This window comes from Salmo trutta, chromosome 21 (genome assembly GCF_901001165.1).
Source record: "Salmo trutta chromosome 21, fSalTru1.1, whole genome shotgun sequence".
Classification (NCBI taxonomy): Eukaryota; Metazoa; Chordata; class Actinopteri; order Salmoniformes; family Salmonidae; genus Salmo; species Salmo trutta.
This window is the reverse complement of record NC_042977.1, coordinates 47678393-47693666: the sequence shown is the minus strand read 5'-3', so window position 1 is coordinate 47693666 and position 15274 is coordinate 47678393. Positions and strand designations below refer to the sequence as shown.

Sequence of the window (15274 nt, the reverse complement as noted above, 5' to 3'; positions counted from 1 at the left end):
CGTTCGTTAAATGTTCAACTACCTGTACCTGCTTCTCATCTCCAGCGTCGGTTCTTACGTCACCTGGTTGTCTAGGTCTTAATTGAAAGGACACATGGAATGAATTTGACACCCCTGCTGTACAGTATAATACAACAGTAATAATGACGCGCTTCACAATGGGAGAGAGTGAGATGTTCGCTGACAGAGAGTCCACAGACAGAGTTACAGATACTATTAGGATAACCATCTCAGTCTATTCCCTATATAGTGCAGTCTCAGATGGCACCCAATTCCCTATGTAGTGCAGTCTCAAATAGCAACCTATTCCCTAAATAGCGTAGTCTCAACTGGCACCCTATTCCCTATACAGTGCACTACTTTTGACCAGTGTTCTAGGGTGACATTTGGGATGAAAGCCATAGAGAGTTCTAGATGCTATGAGGACATTCAGGACACCTGTTAACAAATGGGCTCACAGAACAGACTGAATAAAAGCATACTCCTATTGATACTGTTGCTACGGATACAAAAGCTACAGAGGCATGATACTCAAGCCCACCCAATCAGCGGCATGTTACCCAAACCCACCCAATCAGGGTTGGGGTCAATTGGAATTGAAGTCAGTCAATTCAGGAAGTGTTTTAAATGTACAATTCCAAAACTTTTACACCTTTTCAGTTTATTGAGACATTATCGAATGTAGATGGCTTTAATTATTCAACAGGAATTTCAGTTTACTTCCTGAATTGACTGGCTTGAATTCAAATTGACTAACCCTACACCAAATTTCTCATGGTCTCAGACTTACAGGATCCAGTGTAGAGCAGCTGAAAGGAGAGGAGTACAGTCCACGTGAAAGGTTGTGAACAAAGAGAGTTGCATACAATAAATAAGACAACATCAAAAAAGAAGGCTCTCAATTTCACCGGGCCAGATGCTTGTTTTGAAATGGCGTTGCTATGTAGAACTACCAGAGAATATTAAATGGCATTGCTATGCAGAACTATCAGAGAATATTATGAGTTTGTCATGCTTTTTGGAGGCCAAACAACTATTACAATACATTTGCATTCGACAGGAAGTGTGCTGAGTCTCTATCCAGTTTTTCCAGAGTTTGCAGGCCAAAGTCTTCGATACCCTGGCCATCCAGGCATCTATCAATGTTAAGCCTTGCATTAGGAATTTGAAAAGAAACCAAGAGAGCCGAAGATGGACTGTCAAAAGAAGAGAGCAAAAACTAAAATGTAAAGACACAACAATAGAACTCCAACAATGACTGACAGAACACCGGAACACCAGGAATGTTAGTCAGTGTTCCAGTGGGTTCCTCTGAGTTCCTATGAGTTCTTCCTCCTCAGGAATCATCCTCTGTCTTGATGATGTGGAACAAGGTGATGTTGAACAGAACCTGGTGTCCGTTGTTCCAGCCATACAGAGCCCGGTCCCTGGCGTTGTAGTCCAACATGGACATGTGGAAGTACTGGTTATGGAAGGGGATGTCTGTGTACTCATAGTTAGAGGTCTTGGTGGAGTATGAGTAGTAAACCTTAGCACCAGTCAGGTGAGAGTTAGTGATGTAGAGTGTTCCGCAGATCATAAAGGACTCCCCCGCGTTCCGTTTGGAATATTCCGTGTTCCAGGTTCCGAGGATTTGTAGTGTCTCCGGGTTGAGCTGGCTGATGACGATGTTTCCTGCGTTCTGATTGGTGGCGTAGATGGCCCACAGACCCAGCTCGTCGGCCATGAGGTCTATGTCGGAGAAGCCTCCCCAGGTGTAAGGGTAGACGTTGTGGAAGCCGGCGTTCTCCAGGGCTCTCTGGGTCACAACGCGGCCCGTCTCGAAGCGGTAACACACCACGATATTGCTCTGGACCTTGTTGTAGTACAGAGAGCCATTGTACACCACGTGGTTGGTCCCGGCCCACTTGAACGGCAGGTTGTAGGTTCGAGACTCGGCCCCGGACACAAAGTCTGCTATGGACTTGTACTCTTTGACTATCTTGTTGTTGGTGTAGCTATCCATATACCAGACCTGGGTTAGAACACAATACCATCATTAACAATTTAGGTCTACTTTTTATGTACATTAGTTAGAAAGAAACACAGTAGATGAGGTAGAACGTTTCTACAAATTCTTTGGGGAAGTGTAAAATACTTTTTTGGCTGTCTGATATGCCTTTACGTCACTGGATGCAGCAGTAGAGTATGATGCAGTTAGACCACTGGTAGCCTCCCCTCCTCTTGGAGAGTTACTGGGGTATAGAGGCTTTTGCTCCAGCCCTGCTCTAGAACATGTTATTCTAGGTTCTGATGAGCAACTGACTAATAGAATGTCATATCTATCAGTAGCTCTTCAGGAGGAAGATTAGTCACATTTGCTGTAGTCAAATACACATGTACCCTCATCCATCCCTCCCTCCCTCCCCTCATCCATCCATCCATCCCTCCCTCTCCTCACAATCCATCCCTCCCTCCCCTCATCCCTCCCTCCCTCCCCTCATCCATCCATCCATCCCTCCCTCCCTCTCCTCACCATCCATCCCTCCCTCCCTCCCCTCATCCCTCCCTCCCCTCATCCATCCCTCCCTCCCCTCATCCATCCATCCATCCATCCCTCCCTCCCCTCATCCATCCATCCCTCCCTCCCTCCCCTCATCCATCCATCCATCCATCCATCCCTCCCTCCCCTCATCCATCCATCCCTCCCTCCCCTCATCCATCCCTCCCTCCCCTCATCCATCCATCCATCCCTCCCCTCATCCATCCATCCATCCCTCCCCTCATCCATCCCTCCCTCCCTCTCTTCACCATCCATCCCTCCCTCCCTCCCCTCATCCATCCATCCCTCCCTCCCTCCCTCCCCTCATCCATCCATCCCTCCCTCCCTCTCCTCACCATCCATCCATCCCTCCCTCCCCTCATCCCTCCCTCCCCTCATCCATCCCTCCCTCCCCTCATCCATCTATCCCTCCCTCCCCTCATCCATCCATCCCTCCCTCCCTCCCCTCATCCATCCATCCATCCATCCCTCCCTCCCCTCATCCCTCCCTCCCCTCATCCATCCCTCCCTCCCCTCATCCATCCATCCCTCCCTCCCTCCCCTCATCCATCCATCCATCCATCCCTCCCCTCATCCATCCCTCCCTCCCCTCATCCATCCATCCATCCCTCCTTCCCTTCATCCATCCCTCCCTCCCCTCATCCATCCATCCATCCCTCCTTCCCTTCATCCCTCCCTCCCTCCCCTCATCCATCCCTCCCTCTCCTCATCCATCCATCCCTCCCTCCCTCCCCTCATCCATCCATCCATCCATCCATCCATCCCTCCTTCCCTTCATCCCTCCCTCCCTCCCCTCATCCATCCATCCATCCCTCCCTCCCCTCATCCATCCATCCATCCCTCCCTCCCTCCCCTCATCCATCCATCCATCCCTCCCTCCCTCCCTCTCCTCACCATCCATCCCTCCCTCCCTCCCCTCATCCATCCCTCCCTCCCCTCATCCATCCATCCCTCCCTCCCTCCCCTCATCCATCCATCCATCCCTCCCTCCCTCTCCTCACCATCCATCCCTCCCTCCCCTCATCCCTCCCTCCCTCCCCTCATCCATCCATCCATCCCTCCCTCCCCTCATCCATCCATCCATCCCTCCCTCCCTCCCCTCATTCATCCCTCCCTCCCTCCCTCCCTCCCTCCCTCTCCTCACCATCCATCCCTCCCTCCCTCCCCTCATCCCTCCCTCCCTCCCCTCATCCCTCCCCTCATCCCTCCCTGCCCACATCCCTCCCTCCCTCCCTCTTCTCATCCCTCCCCTACTCCCTCCCTCCATCCCTCTCCTCACCCTATTGTTTGTAGGGGAGGCCTGTGGATCTGTCATCCAGGCTCCAAACCGTGTCCCAGAGGTCTTCACCGTCACCGGCCCAGTGATCTTCATCAGTTTACCACAGGCTGTCCACGCACACAACACAACACACACTGACTGTGTTAGCTCTTAACAGTTTATTAACTCAAACCAATGGAACAATCCACCTGGATCTGTTATTATGTTACTAGGGCTGAGTCCCAAATGGCACCCTTTTTCCCCTTCCTAATTGTTAGAATAGTAGGCTTAGTTCTGTGATATTTTTGTCAGAAAAGGTCAGAGGCCAGTTGCGTCCCGACTCGCCTAAGCCTGGGGCAGGTGGAAGGTTTGGTTTAGAAAAACATAGGGTAAGGGGGGGGGGAGTAATAAACGCAAGGGGCGTAAGTGATAACCACACATTCCTCACCGGGCTTAAGGATTAGGGTATAAAAGATGCTGGAATTTTTTTGTTGATGTTGGCATCTTTTGGCTCGCTTGAAGAACCTGTTACCTGAAGAAGAAGATAGCTGTAGATTTGTAGCTTATATACACACACACTTTGATATTTATTACATTTATATTGTTATTATCGAGTGTTAAAGTAAAGTTCTAGAAGGAATCCTCAAGGCTACCTTATTGATTAGAGTCTTTAAGTAGCTGTTAGCTGTTTCATCAACAACTGAATAGACTGATCATCCTGAGGAGGGAAGACAAAGCAGTCCCCACACCCCCCACACCATTTCTTCTCTTAAATGTGGTGATTCTCAGAAAATTGTCATAGATAAAAAATTGCATTGGGGAGTTAGATAAGGATGCTGGAGGTATCTTATTGGCTTATCATACACCCGGTGGGTCTAATTCTGAATGCTGATTGGTTAAAAGTTCATCATAATTGCTTGAGTCATTTTTTGATGTTATGCCCGTTTCTGGAATTTGGAATAAACCTGCTGTCACGTCCTGACCAGTAAAGGGGTTATTTGTTATTTGAGTTTGGTCAGGACGTGGCAGAGGGTATTTGTTTTATATGGTTCGGGGTGGTTGTGTATGTAGATGGGTGTTAGATTTATGTATTCCGGGGTTTTTGGTTATTGTTCTATGTTCGTTTATTTCTATGTTCTGTCTAGTCGTTTGTATTTCTATGTTTTGCTAATTGGTGTTGGGGCCTTCAGTTGGAGGCAGCTGTCTATCGTTGCCTCTGATTGAAGGTCCTATAATTAGGAGTATGTTTGTTTTGGGGTTTGTGGGAGATTGTTTCTTGTATTGCTGTGTGTTGCCTACAAGACTGTTTTGTCGGCCGTTTTTTGTGTTTGTTTTGGTTGAATAAAAATGAGCATTCACGTACCCGCTGCGCCTTGGTCCATCTATTACGATGTTCGTGACACCTGCTTTATTGTTCTGAAACCCTGTGTCATCGATGAGTCATGCAAGTGTGCGTGCCGTTTTACTCTAGGTTCACACATTGATTTGATTCATTGAGGATTTATAGCATCTGGTTAATATATCGATTGGGAACTGGAGTAATGAAACCTGAGACTAGATTATAGTTACTAACTGTATCGATCCTGGGTAGGGGTGGTTCTGGGTATAGCCAAACAGGAAAAAAATGTACCTTTGTAGTGTCTATGGTGGAAGCTCTGGCCTAGGCGACTGGGACGGTGCCGTATGGAACTAGAGTGAGGGAGCATAGACACTAGGCTATGAGGATAACCCACTTACTGAAAAATGCCCTCATCTCTGACGTTGAGATACAGTCCCTAGTTGATACAGTCCCTAGCTGATGCAGTCCCTAGCTGATACAGTCCTTAGCTGATACAGTCCCAAGCTGATACAGTCCTTAGCTGATGCAGTCCCTAGCTGATACAGTCCTTAGCTGATGCAGTCCTTAGCTGATACAGTCCCTAGCTGATGCAGTCCCTAGCTGATGCAGTCCTTAGCTGATAAAGTTCTTAGCTGATACAGTCCCTAGTTGATACAGTCCCTAGCTGATACAGTCCCTAGCTGATGCAGTCCCTAGCTGATACAGACCTTAGCTGACGCAGTCCCTAGCTGATACAGTCCCTAGCTGATACAGTCCCTAGCTGATGCAGTCCCTAGCTGATACAGTCCCTAGCTGATACAGTCCCTAGCTGATGCAGTCCCTAGCTGATACAGTCCTTAGTTGATACAGTCCCTAGCTGATACAGTCCCTAGCTGATGCAGTCCCTAGCAGATACAGTCCCTAGCTGATACAGTCCTTAGCTGATACAGTCCCTAGCTGATGCAGTCCCTAGCTGATGCAGTCCCTAGCTGATACAGTCCCTAGCTGATACAGTCCATAGCTGATACAGTCCTTAGCTGATACAGTCCTTAGCTGATACAGTCCCTAGCTGTAAACTAACTCAGTGGTGTGGTTGTGCGGCATCTATCAGGCCCAGAGAACTAGGAGCGAGGGACAACCGTCTGTTGCCGGGCAGGCCCAGATAACTAAGAGCAACGAACAACTGACTGTTGCCGGGCAGGCCCAGAGAACTAGGAGCAAGAGACAACCGACTGTTGCCGGGCAGGTTAGATCCGACGTTGTGTTCCTGGGAGTTCTTTGAAAGTGGTATTTTATTGTGACAGTACATTAGACCAGAGCCTTATGGGCCCACGTTGCTCTATATAGGGGACTAGGGTGTCATTTGGGATGCATTCTAGGACACACAGTTCCATCTCACTGATGAGTTTATACGATACACTAGAGTACGCCACACACTTATCAACGATAGTTTCCTTGCTACATTTACAATAACTGGTAAGACCCTGCTTAGTTTAGGATTATAAAACTAGATAGCTTTCTTTTTTTTAAAGGGACAGTCACAGTCCCCACTGGCCCAACAGACCTCCAAATGTACAGTTGAAGTCGGAAGTTTACATACACTTAGGTTGGAATCATTAAAACTCGTTTTCCAACCACTCCACAAATTTCTTGTTAACAAGTCGGTTAGGACATCTACTTTGTGCATGACACAAGTTATTTAGACAGATTATTTCACTTATAATTCACTGTATCACAATTCCAGTGGGTCAGAAGTTTACATACACGAAGATGACTGTGCCTTTAAACAGATTGGAAAATTCCAGAACATGATGTCATGGCTTTAGAAGTTTCTGATAGGCTAATTGACATAATTTGAGTCAATTGGAGGTGTACCTGTGGGTGTATTTCAAGGCCTGCCTGCAAACTCAGTGCCTCCTTGCTTGACATCATGGGAAAATCAAAATCAATCAGCCAAGACCTCAGAAAAAAAATATATTGAAGCAACATCTCAAGACATCAGTCAGGAAGTTAAAGCTTGGTCGCAAATGGGTCTTCCAAATGGACAATGACCCTAAGCATACTTCCAAAGTTGTAGCAAAATGGCTTAAGGACAACAAAGTAAAGCTATTGGAGTGGTCATCACAAAGCCCTGACCTCAATCCTATAGAACATTTGTGGGCAGCTGAAAAAGTGTGTGCGAGCAAGGAGGCCTACAAACCCGACTCAGTTACACCAGCTCTGTCAGGAGGAATGGGCCAAAATTCACCCAACGTATTATGGGAAGCTTGTGGAAGGCTACCCGAAACGTTTGACCCAAGTTAAACAATTTAAAGTCAATGTTACCAAATACTAATTGAGTGTATGTAAATTTCTGACCCACTGGGAATGTGAAAAAATAAATAAAAGCTGAAATAAATCATTCTCTCTACTATTATTCTGACATTTCACATTCTTAAAATAAACTGGTGATCCTAACTGACCTAAAACAGGGAATTTTTACTAGGATTAAATGTCAGGAATTGTGAAAAACTGAGTTTAAATGTATTTGGCTAAGGTGTATGTAAACTTCCGACTTCAACTGTATTCTATATTTATTTACAGTACATTGAAACCTTACTTTTAAACACCTTTTTGTCTACTATGTCTGGGAAGGACACCTGTATCTTTGTAGTGACTGGGTGTAATGATACATCATGATAATTAATAACTTCACCATGCTCAAAGGGATATTTTACCCATCTACCAAAAGTTGCCCTTCTTCTCAAGGCATGGGAAAAACCTCCCAGGTCTTTGTAGTTGAATCTGTGTTTGAAATGCACTACTTGACTGAGGGACCTTACAGATAATTGTATGTGTGGGATACAGATATGAGGTAGTCATTCAAAAATCATGTTAAACACTGTTATTGCACACAGAATGAGTCCATTAAACTTATGTGACTTGCCATAGCAAAGGGGTTGAATACTTATTGACTTAAGACATTTCAGCTTTTCATTTTTGAATCAATTAGTAAACATTTAAAAAAACATCATTCCACTTTGACATTATGGAGTATTGTGTGTAGGCCAGTAACAAAAAATAATAATATTTAAATCATTCTTAAATTCAGGCTGTAACAACAAAATGTGGAAAAAGTCAAAGGGTGTGAATATTTTCTGAAGGCTAGTGTATGTAGTGTATATATATATATATATGATACGTAGAGTATATATCTATGATATGTAGAGTATATATCTATGATATGTAGAGTATATATCTATGATATGTAGAGTATATATCTGTGATGCGTAGAGTATATATCTATGATATGTAGAGTATATATCTATGATATGTAGAGTATATATCTATGATATGTAGAGTATATATCTATGATATGTAGAGTATATATCTGTGATGTGTAGAGTATATATCTATGATATGTAGAGTATATATCTATGATATGTAGAGTATATATCTATGATATGTAGAGTATATATCTGTGATGTGTAGAGTATATATCTATGATATGTAGAGTATATATCTATGATATGTAGAGTATATATCTATGATATGTAGAGTATATATCTGTGATGTGTAGAGTATATATCTGTGATGTGGAGAGTATATATATATGATATGTAGAGTAGATATATATGATATGTAGAGTATATTTCTGTGATATTTAGAGTATATTTCTATGATATGTAGAGTATATTTCTATGAAATGTAGAGTATATATCTGTGATATGTAGAGTATATATCTATGATATGTAGAGTATATATCTGTGATATGTAGAGTATATTTCTTTGGTATGTAACTGTATATTTCTTTGGTATGTAACTGTATATTTCTTTGGTATGTTACTGTATATTTTTTTTGGTATGTAACTGTATATTTCTTTGGTATGTAACTGGTATGTAACTGTATATTTCTTTGGTATGTAACGGTTTATGTATATGACGGTATATGTATATGATATGTACTGTATATTTCTTTGGTATGTAACTGTATATTTGTATAATACTGTATATTTCTATGATAAGTACTGTATATTCCTATAATACTATATATTCATATGGTTATGGGTACAAGGGTGCATGCCTGTGTGTAATTCCCAGAGTTTGCTCCTCTCCGGTTCCTACCTATGTGTACATACAGTATGCACATAGTACCTCAACTACCACAATTCCCTGGACATTGAGTTGGTTCTGTTATGCCTTGTATATAGCCTAGTTATTGTTAATTTTATTGTGTTATTATTTCCTTGCTTTAAATTGAGCACATTTTTCTTACTTTTAAACTCTGCATCGTTGGGAAATGGCTCGCCAGTAAGCATTTAATGGTAAAGTCTACACCTGTTGTAATTTGGCGCATGTGACAAATAACATTTGATTCGATTTGTGTGTATTGTATTGCTTTTAAATCTTTTTTATAAATTTTTATCTTATTAGCACTTTGTTCTAGCTAGCTATTTGTGTAGGTAGCTATCAAGTAAACACAATTTTATATCCACAGTAAAACAAGTCCTATATCGACATAACCATGCATGTGTGTGTGCGCATGCCTAAATGCATCTGTATGTGACTCACTGAGTCTGCTCCTGCAGTTGCGTAGCCTGCTCTCCAGACTCAGGAACCTCTGTTGTAATTCCTCAGAGTCGTAAGCTCCTATCTCCTCCTGGATGGCTGTGAGCACCATGGACAGGTTCCTGATCTCCTGTTTAAACTGGGAGATGAGCTGGGCATCTGTCTTGTACTGTTCCAACACTGGGATCAGAGGCTGCAGGGTCTCCATCTTAACCTTCAACTCCTGGAGGAGGGGAGGATACACAGGGTTTAGTTTGATTCACTTCAGTTCAATTTGGTTCGATTTAATGCAATTTTTGTTAAAGACGTTATAATAAGGTCATGCTCTTTTTAAAGATGTTATAATAAGGTAGGCTAGCGGCAGGTAGGCTAGCGGCAGGTAGGCTAGAGGCAGGTAGGTTAGCGGCAGGTAGTCTAGCGGCAGGTAGCCTAGCGGTAGGAAGCCTAGCGGCAGGTAGACTAGCAGGTAAGCTCATTGGGACAGTAACTGTGTCATGCCCTGATCTGTTTCACTTGTCTTTGTGATTGTCTCCACCCCCTTTCCAAGTGTCTTCCCCATTATCCCCTGTGTATTTATATCTGTGTTCTCGGTTTGTCTGTTGCCAGTTCATCTGTTACCAGCGCTTGTTTCCCTGCTCCTTCCTGTTTCTTGCTCCTGATTTCTAGTCTTTCCCAGTTTTGACCCCCGCCTGCCCTGACTGCCTGTCGTTCTGGACCCTTACACCCTCTCTGGATTATTGACCCCTGCCTGCCTTGACCTGTCGTTTGCCTGCCCCTGTTTAAGGAATAAAATTATGTTTCTTCAACACTGTCTGCATCTGGGTCATACCTTAAACGTGATAAACCGACTAGGTGAAAAATCTGTCGATGTGGCCTTGAGCAAGGTACTTAACCCTAATTGTTCGTGTAAGTCGTTCTGGATAAGAGTGTCTGCTAAATTACTATAATGTAATGCTCTGGTTAAAGACGTTATTATAAGGTCATGTTCTGCTTAAAGCGAGGTCAGAACCATATAACAACCAGAAACAAATCTGTATTTTTCACACCTGAAAGTTTCTGTTGACCTGTGTCTTCCTGTCGGCCTCTGCCTGTCTGAACTTTGACCTTAGCCCTTTGAACTGGCCCTCCATCCTCATGATGTACTGGAAGTCTCTCTGGGTCCGCAGGTTCAGTACCTCAATGGACTGGGACATGTTCTGGACCTATGGGACAAGATTGGAAGACAATGTCTTTTCTGCACCATAGGAGAGGAAGAGGAACATGATTATTCTGTTCCCCCACCAGATGAAGCACCACTGTTATCTTTTTCCTTTTTCCATCAAGGGAACACTATATAATGAGGGTTACATGGAGAAAATCAGACCTCTCTGAAATAAGAAATGGATAGACATACCTTCAGCAAAATATATTTTACCTAAACCCTCCTTGAATGCTTAAAAACAAAGAGTGACCCTCTCCTATACCCAAAATAAAAAGTAAAACAAAGTGGATAGCGGATAACACGTCTACCATTTACCCTCACTTCTTGGACAGAACAGAGCCTTAGATATGCCGTTTTAGAAACTGTTGTCCGTCCTGTACTCGTTGCATGGCAAAAAAAAATTATAGCGCACAGGGCTACGGGCCAGAAGTTTGTGGGTTCGCAGACCACCGTGGACAAGAGTAGGGGTGGAAATATCTACTTTGTAGTAAAAACATTGCATGAATCTATCATCGTATTTGCAGGTCTGACAAAAAATTGTATTTTATAATAATTTCATGCAATTCTACCGAATTTTAACGGGAATATTTTTTTAATAGCACACAAATTACGGAAATTACAGGCTAAGAATGGACAGAGAGATAGACCTATGTGTTCATCTGATCATATTTCTTCAATGCTAAATCAGTGTGTCTTGTTTGCAACGAAACTGTCCTGGTTTGCAAATAATGAAATCTGAGGAACGTGAGCATGGTACCTTCAAAAGTGACCGACGTAGAAAAATGTAAGATTTAACTCCTGGCTACTCTTCTTCCGTGGTTTAACCCAGAGAAGGTCACAAGTGTTTCCCTAAAAGCTGTCTAGGTTTAAACATCTTCAAATATTACTGAATAGCTTAATAATCAAACGATAGTGACAGAATTAGACTACTTCCCAAGAAAACTCAACCTCTCCCCATAATGCATCAGAGTCACGTCTTTTCCGGGTATTTTACAGCTTGTTTCTAGCATAAAGCATCGCGGACCAAAGCGCTGTTATAGATCACTTTATATAATCGGATCTGTTTTATTTTCCTCAAAATCGTAAACTAACAAGGGGTATGCCTCTGCTTTTTGCCATTTTCTTTAATTAAAGGTAAGCCTGTGGCATAACCTCTCATTGTCACGTCCTGACCTGTAAAGGGGTCATTTTGTTATTGTAGTTGGTCAGGACGTGGCAGGGGTGTGTTTGTTTTGTGTGTTTCGTTTTTTGGGGTGGGGTTATGATCTATGTTAATATATTTCCATGTTTGTTCTAGTTCTTGTATTTCTATGTTTAGTTTATTGGGCTGACCTTCAATTGGAGGCAGCTGTTCCTAGTTTCCTCTAATTGAAGGTCCTATTGTGTTTTTTTCCATGGGTTTTGTGGGTAGTTGTTCCGTGTATAGCTGTTTAGCCTTACAGGACTGTTTTCGTTGTTGTTTTGTTATTTTTGTTAAGTGTTCATGTTTATTAAAACAATAAAAGAAGATGAGCGCTGCACCTTGGTCTACTTTTTACGACGCTCCTGACACTCATACCCCCTCAATTCGAGTCCTGGTTTTAATTTAACAGCCTTTCACTGACACGGAGGTAGACTATTTAAAGAGTGCATGGTGGGTGGAGGAATTAACCGACAAAATCTATGGATATAGCAGCCTATAGCCGAATTTCGTCTGTCAAACACGTAGACCTACCGCTTATTTCTTAAACAGGAAGAAATAGGCTCCAACACAAATCCCTCTTGTTGTTAGTAAGTCTAAGTAAAATGAAGACAGTTGAAAGTCATTCATGTTTACTGTCAGCACTATGAGCTGTCCATTTCTGATTAATTGTGCCCCTGGCTGCTGCTTCAAGTTTCAGCACCAAAATGTGAGTTACTAGATTTTGGCTTATTATGATGGATACATCATGGGCAATAAATATATTGTTTTTAAATAAATGCAATTATAGAAAACTATCAAAGTTGACCTCCGGTCCTTCTCATCGTCGCACGTTCCTTCTCAAACTGAACAGAACATATCTCCCTTTCCTTCTCTCTCCCCCTCTCTTTCCCTCTCTCTTCTTCTCTCTCTTCCCCTATCTCTCTTCCCCTCTCTCCCTTTTCCCCTCTCTTTCCATTTATCTCCCCCTCCCTCCCTTTCCCTTTCTCCCTTCCCCTCTCTCTCCCCCTCTCTCCCTTCCCCTATAGCTATAGGTTAGTCCGTACGCAAGATAGTGCAGTTTTTGGACTAGTCATTGCAATGTGTAATACATAGTAGTTTTACTTACACCATCCCAGCAGCGCAAAAGACTCAGGAAGAAAGTTCATTTTCATAGATATTTAACTTTGCTCTGTGCTTCTCCGAGCATGCACTTTATAGCCTACTGTATAGCCTATAGTCTCCATACTCAACTGGTGGACCGTGGACCGGATCCGGACCCAGAACGGGGTCAAGACAGACCCCTGGTATCATATAAACACACATAAGTCATGAAAGAATGCATATAATTGCAGGAAATGAGCTTTAAAAACAGTAAAACAAATCTCTGCCCCATTAAAAATGTGTAGAATTGCGGGAAATTAGCTTTAAAACTACATGTTCTTTCTGCCAACAAGAGGTGTGTGAACAGTTTGGGGTCGCAAGGTGGGTGGTTTGTTACTAAGCCAATAAATTACATTATCCAGCTGGACCTTTGCCACCTAGGAAACGTTATAGGCTATAGATAATTTGATTGAGACCACACTGAATAGGCTATGGGTGCAATTGATATTGGCACCCAGCAGAGAATCAGAGATGAGGGGCAGCATCGGACACACATAGATATATATTCTAATAAGAAACTCATTGTAAAACACTGAGAAATATTGAAATGTAAATCTATTGTAAATTAGATGACTATATTTAAAAAAAAAAATACTAAACCCTCTCTTTGAATGAAATTGGAAAAAGCTCCCATTTTTCTCCAGGTAACCATTCTGTACATTCCAATCTGTCCCTGAATTTTCAATGTAGAGGGAATAGACAGTGTTTTCTAGAGTCAAGTAAATAGTTCTGGCTCATACAAATATCTCGTAGTTCAACGGTTGGTGTGGAACAGTGGAAAGGGTATCTGGACCAAGCTAACAGTTACACTGCTTCCTCTATCCTGTTATAATAACTTACCAACATCACTGTTATGTTTCCACCAGCAAAGTGGCATCACACTCAAACTCTGTATGTTTGCACACCAAATGGCAGCCTATTCCCTATATAGTGCACTACTTTTGACATAGGGCTCTGGTAGAAAGTAGTGCACTATATAGGGAATAGGGTGCCATTTGGGACTCTTTCACATCACACCTGACCTGACTGCCCTTAACCAACACAAAAACATCCTGTGGCGTTCTGCATTAGCATCGAACAGCCCCCGTGATATGCAACTTTTCAGGGAAGTTAGAAACCAATATACACAGCCAGTTAGAAAAGCCAAGGCTAGCTTTTTCAAGCAGAAATTTGCTTCCTGCAAAACAAACTCAAAAAAAGTTCTGAGACACTGTAAAGTCCTTGGAGAATAAGAGCACCTCCTCCCAGCTGCCCACTGCACTAAGGATAGGAAACTCTGTCTCCATCGATAAATCCGCTATAATTGAGAATTTCAATCAGCATTTTTCTACGGCTGGCCATGCTTTCCACCTGGCTACCCCTACCCCGGTCAACAGCACTGCACCCCCCACAGCAACTTGCCCAAGCCTTCCCTATTTCTCCTTCTCCCAAATCCAGTCAGCTGATGTTCTGAAAGAGCTGCAAAATCTGGACCCCTACAAATCAGCCGGGCTAGACAATCTGGACCCTTTCTTTCTAAAATGATCTGCCGAAATTGTTGCAACCCCTATTACTAGCCTGTTCAACCTCTCTTTCGTGTCGTCTGAGATTCCCAAAGATTGGAAAGCAGCTGCGGTCATCCCCCTCTTCAAAGGGGGGATACTCTTGACCCAAACTGCTACAGACCTATATCTATCCTACCCTGCCTTTCTAAAGTCTTCGAAAGCCAAGTCAACAGATTACCGACCATTTCGAATCCCACTGCACCTTCTCCGCTATGCAATCTGGTTTCAAAGCTGGTCATGGGTGCACCTCAGCCACGCTCAAGGTCCTAAACAATATCTTAACCGCCATCAATAAGAAACAATACTGTGCAGCCGTATTCATTGACCTGGCCAAGGCTTTCGACTCGGTCAATCACCACATCCTCATCGGCAGACTCAACAGCCTTGGCTTCTCAGCAGCCTTGGCTTCTCAAATGATTGCCTCGCCTGGTTCACCAACTACTTCTCTGATAGAGTTCAGTGTGTCAAATCGGAGGGCCTGTTGTCCGGGCCTCTGGCAGTCTCTATGGGGGTGCCACAGGGTTCAATTCTTGGGCCGAC

At 43.4% G+C, this 15274-nt stretch overlaps 1 protein-coding gene across 1 annotated transcript in view; it reads right to left on the bottom strand.

The window, feature by feature from the left end:
* Positions 1–427: 427 nt before the first annotated feature.
* Positions 428–15274, bottom strand: part of LOC115157591 (noelin-3-like) — a 17015-nt gene continuing 2168 nt past the window's right edge. The window contains exons 2-5 of the mRNA XM_029705974.1: positions 10713–10868; positions 9670–9889; positions 3822–3928; positions 428–2014 (exon numbers count right to left, since the gene is read on the bottom strand). Coding sequence (XP_029561834.1) covers positions 1337–2014; positions 3822–3928; positions 9670–9889; positions 10713–10859 — 1152 coding nt within the window. The 5' untranslated portion in view covers positions 10860–10868 and the 3' untranslated portion in view covers positions 428–1336. The remainder of the gene's footprint in view (positions 2015–3821; positions 3929–9669; positions 9890–10712; positions 10869–15274) is intronic.